The following is a 17,339-nucleotide window of genomic DNA, read 5'->3' as shown; positions in this document are numbered from 1 at the left end:
ATCATCCCGCAACTAACTCATTAGTTGCAATGCTTGCAAGGCTTAAGTGATGTGCATTACCGAGAGGGCCCAGAGATACCTCTCCGACAATCGGAGTGACAAATCCTAATCTCGAAATACGCTAACCCAACAAGTACCTTCGGAGACACCTGTAGAGCACCTTTATAATCACCCAGTTACGTTGTGACGTCTGGTAGCACACAAAGTGTTCCTCCGATAAACAGGAGTTGCATAATCTCATAGTCATAGGAACATGTATAAGTCATGAAGAAAGCAATAGCAACAAACTAAACGATCAAGTGCTAAGCTAACGGAATGGGTCAAGTCAATCACATCATTCTCCTAATGATGTGATCCCGTTAATCAAATGACAACTCATGTCTATGGCTAGGAAACTTAACCATCTTTGATTCAACGAGCTAGTCAAGTAGAGGCATACTAGTGACACTCTGTTTGTCTATGTATTCACACATGTATTATGTTTCCGGTTAATACAATTCTAGCATGAATAATAAACATTTATCATGAAATAAGGAAATAAATAATAACTTTATTATTGCCTCTAGGGCATATTTCCTTCAGTCTCCCACTTGCACTAGAGTCAATAATCTAGTTCACATTGCCATGTGATTTAACATCAATAGTTCACATCACCATGTGATTAACACCCATAGTTCACATTTTCATGTGACCAACACCCAAAGGGTTTACAAGATTCAATAATCTAGTTCACATCGCTATGTGATTAATGCCCAAAGAGTACTAAGGTGTGATCATGTTTTGCTTGTGAGAGAAGTTTAGTCAATGGGTCTGCCACATTCAGATCCGTAAGTATTTTGCAAATTTCTATGTCAACAATGCTCTGCACTAAGCTACTCTAGCTAATTGCTCCCACTTTCAATATGTATCCAGATTGAGACTCTGAGTCATCTGGATCAGTGTCAAAACTTGCATCGATGTAACCTTTTACGACGAACCTTCTGTCACCTCCATAATCGAGAAACATGTCCTTATTCCACTAAGGATAATTTTGACCAATGTCGAGTGATCTACTCCTAGACCACTACTGTACTCCCTTGCCAAAATCAGGGTAGGGTATACAATAGGTCTGGTACACAACATGGCATACTTTATAGAACCTATGGCTGAGGCATAGGGAATGACTTTCATTCTCTCTCTATCTTTTGCCGTGGTCGGGTTTTTTTGAGTCTTACTCAACTTCACACCTTTGTAACACAGGCAAGAACTTCTTCTTTGACTATTCCATTTTGAACTACTTCAAAATCTTGTCAAGGTATGTACTCATTGAAAAACTTATCAAGCGTCTTGATCTATCTCTATAGATCTTGATGCTCAATATGTAAGCAGCTTCACCGAGGTCTTTCTTTGAAAAACTCCTTTCAAACATTCATTTATGCTTTGCAGAATAATTCTACATTATCTCCGATCAACAATATGTTATTCACATGTACTTATCAGAAATGTTGTAATGCTCCCACTCACTTTCTTGTAAATACAGGCTTCACCGCAAGTCTGTATAAAACTATATGCTTTGATCAACTTATCAAAGCGTATATTCCAACTCCGAGATGCTTGCACCAGTCCATAGATGGATCGCTGGAGCTTGCATATTTTGTTAGTACCTTTAGGATTGACAAAACCTTCTGGTTGCATCATATACAACTCTTCTTTAATAAATCCATTAAGGAATGCAGTTTTGTTTATCCATTTGCCAGATTTCATAAAATGCGGCAATTGCTAACATGATTCAGACAGACTTAATCATAGATACGAGTGAGAAACTCTCATCATAGTCAACACCTTGAACTTGTCGAAAACCTTTTTGCGACAATTCTAGCTTTGTAGATAGTAACACTACTATCAGCGTCTGTCTTCCTCTTGAAGATCCATTTAATCTCAATGGCTCACCAATCAATGGGCAAGTCAATCAAAGTCCATACTTTGTTCTTATACATGGATCCCATCTCAGATTTCATGGCCTTAAACCATTTTGGGGAATCTGGGCTCATCATCGCTTCCTCATAGTTCGTAGGTTCGTCATGGTCAAGTAACATGACCTCCAGAACAGGATTACCATACCACCCTGGTGCAGATCTCACTCTGGTTTACCTACGAGGTTCGGTAGTAACTTGATCTGAAGTTACATGATCATCATTATTAGCTTCCTCACTAATTGGTGTAGTAGTCACAGGAACAGATTTCTGTGATAAACTACTTTCTAATAAGGGAGCAGGTACAGTTACCTCATCAAGTTCTACTTTCCTCCCACTCACTTCTTTCGAGAGAAACTCCTTCTCTAGAAAGGATCCATTCTCAGCAACGAATATCTTGCCTTCGGATCTGTGATAGAAGGTGTACCCAACATTTTCTTTTGGGTATCCTATGAAGACGCACTTCTCTGATTTGGGTTTGAGCTTATCAGGTTGAAACTTTTTCACATAAGCATTGCAACCTCAAACTTTAAGAAACGATAGCTTAGGTTTCTTGCCAAACCATAGTTCATACGGTGTCGTCTCAAACGGATTTAGGTGGTGCCCTATTTAACGTGAATGTAGTTGTCTCTAATGCATAACCCCGAGACGATAGCGGTAAATCGGTAAGAGACGTCATAGATCACACCATATCTAATAAAGCACGGTTACGACGTTCAGACACACCATTACACTGTGGTGTTCTAGGTGGCATGAGTAGTGAAACTATTTCACATTGTTTTAACTGAAGGCCAAACTCGTAACTCAAATATTTTACTTCTGCGATCATATCGTAGAAACTTTTATTTTTGTTACGATGATTCTCCACTTCACTCTGAAATTCTTTGAACTTTTCAAATGTTTTATACTTGTGTTTCATTAAGTAGATATACTCATATATGCTCAAATCATCTGTGAAGATCAGAAAATAATGATACCTGCCGCGAGCTTCAGTATTCATCGGACCACATACATCAGTATGCATGATTTCGAACAAATCTGTTGCTTGCTGCATTGTTCCGAAGAACGAAGTCTTAGTCATCTTGCCCATGAGGCATGGTTCGCAAGCATCAACTGATTCATAATCAAGTGATTCCAAAAGTCCATCAACATGGAGTTTCTTCATGCGCTTTACACCAATATGACCTAAACGGCAGTTCCACAAATAAGTTGCACTATCATTATTAACTTTGCACCTTTTGGCTTCAATATTATAAAAATGTGTATCACTACGATCGAGATCCAACAAACCATTTTCATTGGGTGTATGACCATAGAAGGTTTTATTCATGTAAACAGAACAACAATTATTCTCTAACTTACATGAATAACCATATTGCAATAAACATGATCCAATCATATTTATGCTCAACGCAAACACTAAATAACATTTATTTTAGGTTTAACACTAATCCCGAAAGTATAGGGAGTGTGCGATGATGATCATATCAATCTTGGAACCATTTCCAATACACATCGTCACTTCACCCTTAACTAGTCTCTGTTCATTCTGCAACTCCCGTTTCGAGTTACTATTCTTAGAAACTGAATTAGTATCAAATACTGAGGGGTTGCTATAATCACTAGTAAAGTACACATCAATAACATGTATATCAAATATACATATGTTCACTTTGCCATCCTTCTTATCCGCCAATTATTTGGGGTAGTTCCGCTTCCAGTGACCAGTCCCTTTGCAGTAGAAGCACTCAGTCTCAGGCTTAGGTCCATACTTGGGCTTCTTCACTTGAGCAGCAACTCGCTTGCCGTTCTTCTTTAAGTTCCCCTTCTTCACTTTGCCGTTTTCTTGAAACTAGTGGTCTCGTCAACCATCAACGCTTGATGTTTTTATTGATTTCTACCTTCGCCGATTTCAGCATCACGAAGAGCTTGGGAATTTTTCCCGTTATCCCTTGCATATTATAGTTCATCACGAAGTTCTACTAACTTGGTGATGGTGACTAGAGAATTCTGTCAATCACTATTTTATCTGGAAGATTAACTCCCACTTGATTCAAGCGATTGTAGTACCCAGACAATCTAAGCACATGCTCACTGCTTGAGCTATTCTCCTCCATCTTTTAGCTATAGAACTAGTTGGAGACTTCATATCTCTCAACTCGGGTATTTGCTTGAAATATTAACTTCAACTTCTGGAACATCTCATATGGTCCATGACGTTCAAAACATCTTTGAAATCCCGATTCTAAGCTGTTAAGCATGGTGCACTAAACTATCAAGTAGTCATCATATTGATCTAGCCAAACATTCATAATGTCTGCATCTGCTCCTGCAATAGGTCAGTCACCTAGCGGTGCATCAAGGACATAATTCTTCTGTGCAACAATGAGGATAAACCTCAGATCACGGACCCAGTCCGCATCATTGCTACTATCATCTTTCAACTTAGTTTTCTCTAGGAACACACATAAAACATAGGGAAGCAATAACGCGAGCTATTGATCTACAACATAGATATGCAAATACTATCAGGACTAAGTTCATGATAAATTAAAGTTCAATTAATCATATTACTTAAGAACTCCCACTTAGATAGACATCCCTCTAATCATCTAAGTGATCACGTGATCCATATCAACTAAACCATAACCGATCATCACGTGAAATGGAGTAGTTTTAAATGGTGAACATCATTATGTTGATCATATCTACTCCCTCCTTCCATCTATATAGGGCCTAATGCTTTTTTCAAGGCTGCCTTTGACTATTGACAAGATTAATAGTACATGACATGCATAATGTGAAAATTATATAATTGAAATCTTCTTTCACATACAAATTTAATGATATGCTTTGTGTAAGTTGCATGTCATATATTATTGCCCTAACATTAAGTCAAAGTTAACCTAAAAAACGCATTTGGACCTATATAGATGGAAGGAGGGAGTACTATATGATTCACGCTCGACCTTTCGGTCTCTAGTGTTTCGAGGCCATATCTGTATATGCTAGGCTCATCAAGTTTAACCTGAGTATTCCGCATGTGCAAAACTGGCTTGCACCCGTTGTAGATAGACGTAGAGCTTATCACACCCGATGATCACGTGGTGTCTGGGCACGACGAACTTTGGCAACGGTGCATACTCCGGGAGAACACTTATACCTTGAATTTTTTAGTAAGGGATCATCTTATAAAGCTACCGTCGAACTAAGCAAAATAAGATGCATAAAAGATAAACATCATATGCAATCATAATATGTGACATGATATGGCCATGATCATCTTGCGCCTTTGATCTCCATCTCCAAAGTACTGTCATGATCTCCATCGTCACCGGCATGACACCATGATCTCCATCATCTTGATCTATATCAATGTGTCGTCACATGGTCATCTCGCCAACTATTGCTCTTGCAACTATTGCTATCGCATAGTGATAAAGTAAAGCAATTATTTGGCACTTGCATCTTATGCAATAAAGAGACAACCATAAGGCGTCTGCCAATTGCCGATAACTTCAACAAAACATGATCATATTATACAACAACTTATATCTCATCACGTCTTGACCATATCACATCACAACATGCCCTGCAAAAGAAGTTAGACGTCCTCTACTTTGTTGTTGCAAGTTTTACGTGGCTGCTACGGGCTGAGCAAGAACCGTTCTAACCTACGCATCAAAACCACAACGATAGTTTGTCAAGTTAGTGTTGTTTTAACCTTCTCAAGGACCGGGCGTAGCCAAACTTGGTTCAACTAAAGTTGGAGAAACTGACACCTGCCAGCCACCTGTGTGCAAAGCACGTAGGTAGAACCAGTCTCGCGTAAGCATACGCGTAATGTCGGTCCGGGCCGCTTCATCCAACAATACCGCCGAACCAAAGTATGACATGCTGGTAAGCAGTATGACTTATATCGCCCACAACTCACTTGTGTTCTACTCGTGCATATAACATCAACGCATAAAACCTGGCTCGGATGCCACTGTTGGGGAACGTAGTAATTTAAAAAAATTTCCTACGCACACGCAAGATCATGGTGATGCATAGCAATGAGAGGGGAGAGTGTTGTCTACGTACCCTCGTAGACCGGCAACAGAAGCGTTGACACAACGTAGAGGAAGTAGTCGTACGTCTTCCCGATCCGACCGATCCAAGTACCGAACGTACGACACCTCCGAGTTCTGCACACATTCAACTCGGTGACGTCCCTCGAGCTCCGATCCAGCTGAGTGTTGAGGGAGAGTTTCGTCAGCACGACGGCGTGATGACGGTGTTGATGTTCTACCGACGCAGGGCTTCGCCTAAGTACCGCTATGATATGACCGAGGTGAAATATGGTGGAAGGGGGCACCGCACACGGCTAAGGAACGATCACGAAGATCAACTTGTGTGTCATGGGGTGCCCCCTTGCCCCCGTATATAAAGGAGGGAGGGGGGAGGTGCGGCCGGCCCCTAGGGGTGCGCCTGGAGGAGTCCTACTCCCACCGGGAGTAGGACTCCCCCCTCTTGCCTTGTTGGAGAAGGAAAGGGGAAGGGGGAAAGAGGAAAGGGGGGCGCCGCCCCCCTTCCTTGTCCTATTCGGACTAGGGGGGAGGGGGCGCGCGGCCTGCCCTGGCCGGCCCTCCTCTTCTCCCTTAGGGCCCATGTAGGCCCATTAACCCCCAGGGGGTTCCGGTAACCCCCCGGTACTCCGGTAAAACCCCGATTTCACCCGGAATGATTCCGATATCCAAATATAGGCTTCCAATATATCAATCTTTATGTCTCGACCATTTCGAGACTCCTCGTCATGTCCGTGATCACATCCGAGACTCCGAACAACCTTTGGTACATCAAAACACAAAAAACCCTAATTACGATCGTCACCGAACTTTAAGCGTGCGGACCCTACGGGTTCGAGAACTATGTAGACATGACCGAGACACGTCTCTGGTCAATAACCAATAGCAGAACCTGGATGCTCATATTGGTTCCTACATATTCTACGAAGATCTTTATCGATCAAACCGCATAACAACATACGTTGTTCCCTTTGTCATCGGTATGTTACTTGCCCGAGATTCGATCGTTGGTATCTCAATACCTAGTTCAATCTCATTACCGGTAAGTCTCTTTACTTGTTCCGTAATACATCATCCCGCAACTAACTCATTATTTGCAATGCTTGCAAGGCTTAAGTGATGTGCATTACCGAGAGGGCCCAGAGATACCTCTCCGACAATCGGAGTGACAAATCCTAATCTCGAAATACGCCAACCCAACAAGTACCTTCGGAGACACCTGTAGAGCACCTTCATAATCACCCAGTTACGTTGTGACGTCTGGTAGCACACAAAGTGTTCCTCCGGTAAACAGGAGTTGCATAATCTCATAGTCATAGGAACATGTATAAGTCATGAAGAAAGCAATAGCAACAAACTAAACGATCAAGTGCTAAGCTAACAGAATGGGTCAAGTCAATCACATCATTCTCCTAATGATGTGATCCCGTTAATCAAATGACAACTCATGTCTATGGCTAGGAAACTTAACCATCTTTGATTCAACGAGCTAGTCAAGTAGAGGCATACTAGTGACACTCTGTTTGTCTATGTATTCACACATGTATTATGTTTCCGGTTAATACAATTCTAGCATGAATAATAAACATTTATCATGAAATAAAGAAATAAATAATAACTTTATTATTGCCTCTAGGGCATATTTCCTTCAGCCCTCTGCCTCTCGTGGCGTGCTGCACGTGCCTTCGACTCCGGTGTCCGCATCTGCGGTATCTGCGGAGCCGGCACTAGAACCCACAACTGCCCGCGCGGAGCAGCAATCGGAGGTGGAGGAGGCCGTCGGGTGGGAGTAGTAGATCGGGCAGGCCTCATAGATCTACACATGTGGCGGGAATGGACGGCGACGGGCGACAGGTGGCATCACATCGGAGCTAGAGCTGCTGCCCATATCGACCCGCAAGCACTCGAGCACGATACGAAGCGCCAGCTCCTCTTCGTCTCCGGAGCTGCCGTTAGAGTGGCTGCTGATGCTGGACATGCTCGCCGGCGCTAGGGATTGGACGGATTGGGGAAATGGGAGCGTCGTAGAGCGGAGCGGAGTGAGCTAGGGTTTCTTCTGGACATGCTCGCCGACGCATAGCAACATTCTTGATTAGATTTTCAACCCTTTGCAATTTTTTCTAGCTCCGTGATACTTTCTATATTTTTTTTCTCTTGTTCATTCTACTTTTTTATCGTTTTTATTAGCTTTATTGTACTAGCCTATTACTTTTATTGGATCAACCTATTAATTCAGCGTCAAGAGTTATTGTTTTTCTACTTTTTTGTATTCATAGCACAAACAATAAATAACAACTGAAGTTCGAGTGATCTTTGACCACCATGAACATAGAAAATCCAGTACTTACTTCATATTAACATATTAATTAGATTGAATTGTTGTACTGGTTTTGTTAAACACCTGGTAAGTTGCAATATATTGGTCGAACATGTGTGACAACATACTAGCTTGCGCAAGGTGTCTGTTCACGGTCTTCTTACTTTAGTACTGGCATAGCCGTTTCGACTGGGTCACAATTAACGGTCTTCTGGTTTCATTGTAGAGGTTGGCTCTCATTCTGTGCAAACGGGCCAGTGTGCTGGACTGGAGAAATCCATGGAGAAATGGCTGGGAGCTGGATGGAATGGCTGGCACTCGTGCAGCGGTCCAGGTGCTTGCTAGGGACGGTACTGGAAACCAGCTAAACATCTCTACCGCTTTTTTTTTGCATGTAATGCATGTTTCATTTATATCATAAAAATCATAAGATAAATAATATATATATATATATATATATATATATATCAATCTGGCAAAATTAAAAAGATAACAAAATGCTAGCCTTTGCGCACAGTGGCGGAACCAGGAAAATCAAATTGGGAGGGTCAAACATTGCTAAACCTTGTTTGGGAGAGCCAGATCGTTAAAATGCATTGTTTTAACAGTAAAAAAAAATAATAATCAATGTTTACACTAGTATGAGGCCTGAACCAATGCCATTAGAGGGGCCAGGGCCCCTGCTGACCCCCTGTCTCCGCCGCTGTTTGCGCAAATAAACATTAGCCAAGAAGTAAAATTACAAACAAGACTGAAGAATTCTCTGAGCTTACACCGACACCCGTCACCTGCTTTTGACACCACAAAAGAAAAAAGATGACGGATCACCTTCACATCCGAGCTCGACGCGGCTCCATCACTGATATGCAACTTTACGGACCTCCAAGGTGGCTTGCTAAAGTCGAAACCATTACCGTTGAACGAATTAGACCGGAGTCACACCACAGACACTCCATCGAACTCCAGATCTGGCGCCCCTCACGACTAAGATGTCAGAGGAGAAAACCATACCTGCCATCCACGAACCACGAACACATCACATGATCCACCATCTTTCAGATGCCGCCGATGCAGACCACAATTTGCATCCGCTCCTGGACTACCTCTGAAGTTCCGCGCCGGCGCTGGAGCAAACGTCGTCGCAACGGCGGAGCCCGGGGACACAAGTCCACCATGAAGATGTTGCGTCGCCACACCATCCTTACTGGAACAAACTGGTTTCCAAATCCATCCCCAACCATAAAACTGACCGTCTCATCGGAACAGGATCTGAAGAATCTTTATTTAGCGTCGCCATTGCCTCCGCCTAAGTCATGTCGATAAATAACCTAAAAACCTAACCTAATTAAGAGAGTCTGAAAACGATCTACACACATGAATCCAACAACCCCCCTCATCACGGACGACCAATGTCGCCTGCGGAGGGGAGCCGCCGGATGGCAGCGGCGGAGTAGAGTCCTGGCGGCGGCGACGAGTCGCCTTTTCTTTCTTCGGAGGAAAGAAAAGTGTACACGTTTTGTTTGGCTATATGATGATCTCATGTGCACCGTCTCCGCGCACTGCTTAGATTCTTTAAATGTTGTGCAATGGGGAGGCCTGATAGTGTTCGAACAGCACATCACATCTTCAAATATGGCAAGGAATACATAACCAGCGCTTATCTCAATACAAATCAGCAGGTTCAGATTCCAGGATCACTTAGACATGAGAGGCAAATTGATTGCCCGAGGATAGTTTGCCATTTTTTGCATTGTAATACATGTCTCATTTATATCATAAGGAGTATAGTAAAAGTTACATATATATACTAACCTGACTAGACTGAAAAAACAGCAGAACAATAGCCTTTACATATAGAACCACCATCCAAGAAGTAAAAATACAAACAAGACTAAACAATTCTCTGAGTTTGACACTAACACCTGTCATCTGCCTATGGCACCACCACAGCAACCACCAAAAGATAAAATGACGGATCACCTCCATAGCCCGAGCTCGACGCGGCTCTATCGCTAATATGCAGCTTTGCGGACCTCCAAGGTGGCTCGCCAATAGAGGCGAAGCCAGTATCGTTGAATGAATCAGACCGGAGGCAACACCCTGACACGCCATCGAACTCCAGATCTGACACCCACGCAAGACCAAGACGTCAGAGGAGGAAACCATACCTGCCTGCCACGAACCATGAAGCCAACACACGATCCACCATCTTCCAGATGCCGCCGTGCAGACCACAGTCCGCAATCGCTCCTGAACTACCTCCCAAGCTCTGCGCTAATGCTGGAGCGAACGTCTTCGCAACGGCGGAGTCCGAGGACACAGGTCCACCATGAGAATGCCGCCGCCGCCGCCGCATCATCCTTACTTGAATAGACTGGTTTCCAAATCCAACCCCAGCACCGATCGTGTCGGGGAAGGATCTGAAGATTTTTTATTTGGCGTCGCCATCACCACCGTCGAAACCAAGGCGATGAACAACCCAAACCCTAAGCTACTAATGCCTAAAATGATCCACACGCGTGAATCCGGCGACCCCCTCACCATCGACGACCTCTGGTGGCAAAAGACGACGGCAGAGGAGGAGGCTAGATCGTTGATATGCAGCTTTTCTACTTGAGCAATAGTAACCTGCTCCCCCTGTTCCTAAATATAAGTCTTTTTAGAGATTCCAATATAGACTACATACGGAGAAAAACGCGTGAATCGACATTCCAAACTATGTCTATATACATTCATATGTAGTTCATATTAAAATCTCTAAAAAGATTTGTATTTAGGAAAAAGCGTGATCCAATGTTGAAGCATATATACCATCAAAAGCTTCACCCGAAAAAAGAAATACCGTTGCAACCAACCTGTGGTTGCATGGTTAGAGGGACAGTGGTATTACCAGCCCATCAGAGTTTAAATTTTGGTGCTCGCATTATTCCTAGCGTCGATGGGTTCTCAGTGGGAGGTGACGTTCCCGAGGACGACGAGACGCATACGGTGACTTCGTAAATCACAATATGATATGGCGTCTTAGTCTCTCAAAGGTGCTCATAGGGGTAGGGTGTGCGTGTGTATGCTTATAGAGGTGAGTATATACAGTATATACGAGCGTTTGCGTCTATACTTTAATGTGTTAAAAAAATACCATCAAAAGCTGCATGTACGTTAGAATTTGGCAGGTCTGATGATATACTACCAGATAGCCTTGTATTCCGGTGAACATCATATGACTTGAATAAAGTTTTTCACGGCTCAAGAAAGAAAAACATCTCCCGATACGCGCACGATTCAGTCAAGTCAACGCAACACTCGCCCGAGACCGACGCCGGCAGTGCCGCACGCCGCCTCCGTCTCTTCTTCCCCACCCTACCCTACCCGCACATCCCCGCCGTCGATCTGCTCAGCCCCGCCGCTGTTCGATCTCCTAAGCTCCGCCGCCGTCGGCCGTCACCACGCCATCCATCATCGACGCTGGACCACGGCGAGGCGTGGATGCCCTCCATGGCGGGAGCTGGGATGAGGGCGTCCATGACAGGCGGGAGCTGCGTCCTCTCCCAGCCTCCCACCTCCCCCATTCAGCGGCGGACAGCGGCCCGGCGTGCCGCGTGCCGTGCTTGGACGCTCCGGTGAGGGAGGCGCTCGTGCCATGCCGGCCTGGCCGGGCCAGCACAGGGCCGGGCCGTGCCGTGCTGGCCCGATTCAGCCCAAGTCGCAGCATTTTGCCGGTGCTGATCGGCGTACTGTCCCCTGGCGGCCACCTTCCTCGGCCGGGGACAAGTTCGTCCCCGGGGCCGCCGCTGCTGTACGGCTCTTATCCAGACCCTTTCCCGATCTTTCTGCTACATCGCAGAGGTATGCCAGATTTTCTTCTTCTTTTTCTTCAATGTCTCATGAGTTGCCTCTCTCTGTGTGTGTGAGATTCCATTTATTTTCTCTCCCTTTCTCACAAACTCCAAATTTGTTGTTGCCCATGCCTGATTTTGAAAAGAAACAACAAACAACGAAAATCTCTTCGGCTTAACTCGAAATTCAGGAGCCCATTCTGAGCCTCGTATTAACAAACCACGGGGTCGGGGTGGTTAACTGATTCCTTGATGACAGTGCGTGCATCTTGGCAATTTGGCAATGTATTCGTCATGAAATAGTCGTCAGCGTCAGATATGACACATGACGACGACAGCGGCCAGCTCCGGCTCCGGGTCCGGCCGTGATTGATTTCGTGTAGCTTCCCAACTTTTGACTATAATAGTGCAATCATCTACGCTTGTTGTAGCTTCCCAACTTTTGGCTACAATAGGCTCCGGCTCCGGCCATGATCGAGCGTGTGCTGTTAACCGTTCCATTCAATCTTGCTCCTCATATACGTAGTTTATTTTGTCAGATGCCGCCTTTGTCTCACATGAGATGAGATTCTTTACTCCACTCCACTTGACACAGGCACGCCCAACTTGGCTGCCAAGCCAGTGCCTCTGTTTCCTCTTCGTTTCCTTCCTGAATTTGACCCCGAGTGGCGCGCCTATACAGCATTCATAAGGTTGACTTGTAGGAGTAGTATATTCTTTCACAGACATGATAAGTACTACACCCTCACCTCACCTACCTTGTTCAGAACCAGAGCGTGAGATTTCAAGTATGTTGCCAGCCATTGAGGAGCCCCTTGTTGGGGGCAGCAGCAGCACCGAGGAGAGCTTGGTGGTGACCGAGGTTAAGAAGCAGCTGTACCTCGCCGGGCCCCTCATCGCCGGATGCCTGCTGCAGAACGTCGTGCAGATGATATCGGTCATGTTTGTCGGCCATCTCGGCGAGCTCGCTCTCTCGAGTGCCTCCATCGCCACCTCCTTTGCCGGTGTTACCGGCTTCAGCTTGTTGGTATATTATCTGAATTCATCCCCTACATATTCTGCTCCTCATGAATGAACAACTGACATCAACCCGAGTGTTTTTTCTTGTATGTCTGTTCATGATAATCTTAGTCTGGCATGGCGAGCAGCTTGGACACACTGTGTGGGCAAGCCTTTGGAGCAAAACGGTACCATCTGCTCGGCATCTACAAGCAGAGGGCCATCCTTGTGCTCACTCTGGTGAGCGTTGTGGTTGCGGTGCTCTGGGCGTACACCGGGCAGATCCTCCTGCTCTTCGGCCAGGACCCGGATATTGCCATGGGGGCAGGGAGCTACATCCGGTGGATGATTCCAGCTCTGTTCGCTTACGGACTGCTGCAGTGCCACATCCGGTTCCTCCAGACACAGAACATCGTCCTTCCGGTGATGGCGAGCGCAGGCGTCACGGCACTAAGCCACGTGCTTGTGTGCTGGTTGCTGGTTTACAGGCTTGGACTGGGCAACAAGGGTGCTGCCCTGGCCAATGGCATCTCCTACCTGGCCAATGTCTCGATCTTGGCTCTCTACATCAGGGTCTCTCCATCCTGCAGGAGCACCTGGACAGGCCTCTCAAAGGAGGCATTTCGCGACATCCTTAGCTTCATGAAGCTTGCCGTGCCATCTGCGCTCATGGTTTGGTGAGTTTTAGTTTGTGCCCCCACAGATTTGCAGGTAGATTTTTTTGACGCTCCATCTTCGACTGAATCTGATCCTACATGTACACAGCCTAGAGTGGTGGTCGTTTGAGCTGCTGGTACTTCTCTCTGGACTTCTCCATAATCCTAAGCTCGAAGCATCGGTGTTGTCCATTTGGTGAGTTGCATTTTTCATGGAGTATTTCATTTCTGTATGCCCTGTTCTGATGGGAAATGTGGAACTGCTTGCAGCCTAAACACAAGTTCATTGGCATTCATGATCTCCTTGGGGCTTGGGGCAGCCATAAGGTACGACTGAACAACTCAGACTCATAACCTTTTGCCATGCCTATAGTACGACTTCATCGTACAGTCATCGTGGTAATGAAATCGTGTATCTTGTCATTGTAGCACCCGTGTTTCAAACGAGCTTGGTGCTGGGCGACCTGAAGCTGCCCGCTTGGCTACTCGTGTGATCATGGTTCTGGGTCTCACGGCGGGTCTATCATTAGGACTTATTATGATTTCGGTACGCAATTTATGGGGGTATGCATACAGCAACGAGAAGGAAGTGGTGGAATACATTGCAAGAATGATGCCGCTTCTTTCCGTGTCAATCATCTTCGACAATCTGCAATGTGTCCTTTCAGGTAAATATAGACGATGCACCAAATAACATGAATTCCAAGTACTTGCATACTATTTCCTGAATTTCAACACAAGTCTTTTTTGAGATGCACTCTAGTCTCGTATCATTTTGATGAACGATATGTAGCATTTCGATGAACATTACTCTCAAGATACTGATTGCAGCGTGGGGTATATACTTGATATATTCCAGGTATTGTTAGGGGCTGTGGCTTGCAAAAGGTTGGTGCTTGTGTCAATCTCAGTGCATATTACCTTGTCGGCATTCCAGCGGCGCTATGCTTTGCCTTTGTCTACCATCTTGGCGGAATGGTACTGATTTTACCACCCATACCATGCATACAGAAAGTTTCAGTTTCACCTGTATTTCATTCTCATCTGAAGAAACCTCTCAAAACTAACCTATGGGTCTGAACTTTAGGGGCTGTGGTTCGGAATAATCTGTGGGATAGTGGTACAGATGCTGCTGCTGCTGGGCATCACCATGCGCACCAACTGGGATAAAGAGGTAAGGCAAATCAAACCGAAGCCTCTGCCACGCATTACACATTATTTCATCGGTTGGGTTCTTGGTGTCTCGAATTCTTATGGCGTGTGGCTCACCATCTGCCACTTCTCCTCTGTAGGCTCTCAAGGCAAAGGGCAGAGTTTTCAGTTCGTCCCGGCCTCTAGACATGACGACATGAACATGGAACATGAAGCATACATGCTCTTGGCCAGGAGTAGGAGCAGGACGCTAACTGGGCAAAGGAGATAGGGAACTCGTTAAGAATTTACAATTGGTCACGGCTTCGTCTCCATGTCACCAGAATGGCGCACAAAATGATCTGTTTTGGTGGTTTTTGTCGAAGGCGTGAGATGGGATGAATGTTTCCACAGGCAAAGGCATGGCAGTCACTTGATACGGTATAAGGGAATAAATCAATAAAGTAAAAATGTAGTGTTTACCAGAAAGTCCGCGAGATAAATGCACCATTCGTCAATGAACTCTCGCGGGATGAGAACATTGGTCACACATATCCACAAATATGTAAAAATGGTCACTTTGGTTTGTTTCATCAGTCAATGGGTCAGTTCCCCGTTTCCAGCCGTAACGGGGTGACGTGGCTTGCTGACTCAATGTGGGACCCACTGTCAGAATTTTGTTGGCTAGGCAAAATCGTACAGGAGGGGTCCATTTTATTCAATGTGTCCCTTTACGTTATTGTTCCGTGTTTTTTTGCAAAATGGCCGTCGGGTCTCAGTCAAAATCCCCAATTCGCCCAAATCCCGCCAAATCCCTAGCTCTTCTCACTCTGCCATCTCTCAATCTGCCACTGCTGTCACCTAGCTCGAGATGGGCCAGTTCGAGGGAGAGAGCTGGAAGCCGGAGAACAGGGAAGACCAAATGTGAGACGACACCTCCGCAGGTGCACCTTGTCCTGATTTGCCACCCTGCATCCCAAAATATATTGCAAGTGTGCATGTATGGCCTCTCTGGTCAACGATCTTGCTCTCCCTCTCTTCTCCCATGCTATTTTTCTCTTGTTATTTGTGATCATCTAGTAAGAGTGAAGTGAAAAGAATAGATGCACTGATGTTAGTAAAAAAATAGTGCACTAGCAGTTCCCAGTTTCTACGAAAACAAAGTGAAGAGGAATGACTTGCTTTACGGTTATGTTTAGGGAAGTGTCACAAAAGTAAATACTAGTTCAGTCTTGCACTGTATAGTTGATAGAGTAGTTAATTTGGAATTCGATCCTGACTTGCTAATTCAAATTTACTTAATTTTATATTCCATAAGAATTATAAACTGCATACGTTGTACAATGTTGTTCAAGACAGATTCTTTACATCTGGACAGATCACGTTGATGTGACTTAGGTTGTAAATAGCCTTACAATCTTGAAGCTAGACAACATTTTGATTCTTATAGCCTTTGTTTCCTCAAGTGTATCAGCTGATTCCTTGTATTCTTTCTGCTGTACTAGCATATTTGCATGTATCCTTAAATGTTGCTTCTTTTTCCTTGAGATGCTAGACCACAGTGTTTTTTTTCCACTACAATGATGTGTATTTTCTGATTCCATTTGTCTAGTGGAAAGCGGGATCAACAGCTGAATATTGTTATGCTAACACATTTCTTGCTGGTGTGTGCTTTAATCAGTTAAAATGCATGTTTCTCAAGAGACACAAACTGCAATTGATACAGAATGAGAGTAGCAACTTTTACCTTTGCTTCTGCTACATACTTTTGTATATTGGCATTCAACTATTTTGGTAGTTCCCATTTACTCCCTCCGTCCCATAATATAAGAGTGTTTTCTACATTTATGTAGTGTGAAAAACGCTCTTATATTATGAGACAGATAGAGTAGTTTCTAAATTCCAGTTAAGCCTTGTGGAAGTGTAGCAGATCATAAATTTGAGACATGGATCCAACTTTCTTATGGTGCATGGAGAAATGCTTATGATGTCAGATTTCAGATCTGGACTTTAGACTTCAAAAGTCCCTCTGGCCCATTCTGTCAAGTCTTTATTTCTTCTTCTCTGGCATTACGTTTCAGATTTGGACTTCTGTACATTTGCTCCCCATTTTAGATCATTATTTGTTGTACTTTTTGTGCATTTTATATATGACATTCTTTATATTGATGTAGCAGCATCTTAAGAAATTCTCTTTTATGTATGCGTCATGAAGTACCAGATATGACACATGACGATGAGAGCTTCCAACTTTTGACTATAATAGTGCAATCATCAACGCCTGTAGCTTTCCAACTTTTGACTATAATAGACTCCGGCTTCGGCCACAGTCGAGCATGTGCTGTTAACTGTTCCATTCAATCTTGCTTGTCAAATAGTTTATT

General features: G+C 44.4%; 2 protein-coding genes across 3 annotated transcripts in view; both read left to right on the top strand.

The window, feature by feature from the left end:
* Positions 1–15,672, top strand: part of LOC119302965 (protein DETOXIFICATION 16-like) — a 43,344-nt gene extending 27,672 nt beyond the window's left edge. Inside the window, exons 1-9 of one of the 2 annotated variants that reach the window (XM_037580028.1) lie at positions 11,619–12,179; positions 12,937–13,196; positions 13,301–13,845; positions 13,934–14,020; positions 14,095–14,151; positions 14,254–14,492; positions 14,684–14,802; positions 14,912–14,998; positions 15,117–15,672. In XM_037580028.1, the coding sequence (XP_037435925.1) occupies positions 12,960–13,196; positions 13,301–13,845; positions 13,934–14,020; positions 14,095–14,151; positions 14,254–14,492; positions 14,684–14,802; positions 14,912–14,998; positions 15,117–15,176 (1,431 nt within the window). In that variant the 5' untranslated portion in view covers positions 11,619–12,179; positions 12,937–12,959 and the 3' untranslated portion in view covers positions 15,177–15,672. Of the gene's footprint in view, positions 1–11,618; positions 12,180–12,936; positions 13,197–13,300; positions 13,846–13,933; positions 14,021–14,094; positions 14,152–14,253; positions 14,493–14,683; positions 14,803–14,911; positions 14,999–15,116 lie in introns of those variants that run through there. The other variant, XM_037580029.1, reaches the window with a different exon arrangement.
* LOC119302963 (protein DETOXIFICATION 16-like) overlaps positions 1–16,630 on the top strand; it is a 45,667-nt gene extending 29,037 nt beyond the window's left edge. Inside the window, exon 10 of the transcript XR_005147805.1 lies at positions 16,568–16,630. The gene's annotated coding sequence lies outside the window, so the exon portion shown is untranslated. The remainder of the gene's footprint in view (positions 1–16,567) is intronic.
* The last annotated feature ends 709 nt before the right edge of the window (positions 16,631–17,339 follow it).

Source organism: Triticum dicoccoides, chromosome 5A (assembly GCF_002162155.2).
Source record: "Triticum dicoccoides isolate Atlit2015 ecotype Zavitan chromosome 5A, WEW_v2.0, whole genome shotgun sequence".
NCBI classification, from domain to species: Eukaryota; Viridiplantae; Streptophyta; class Magnoliopsida; order Poales; family Poaceae; genus Triticum; species Triticum dicoccoides.
This window is presented reverse-complemented; position numbering and strand designations above follow the sequence as displayed.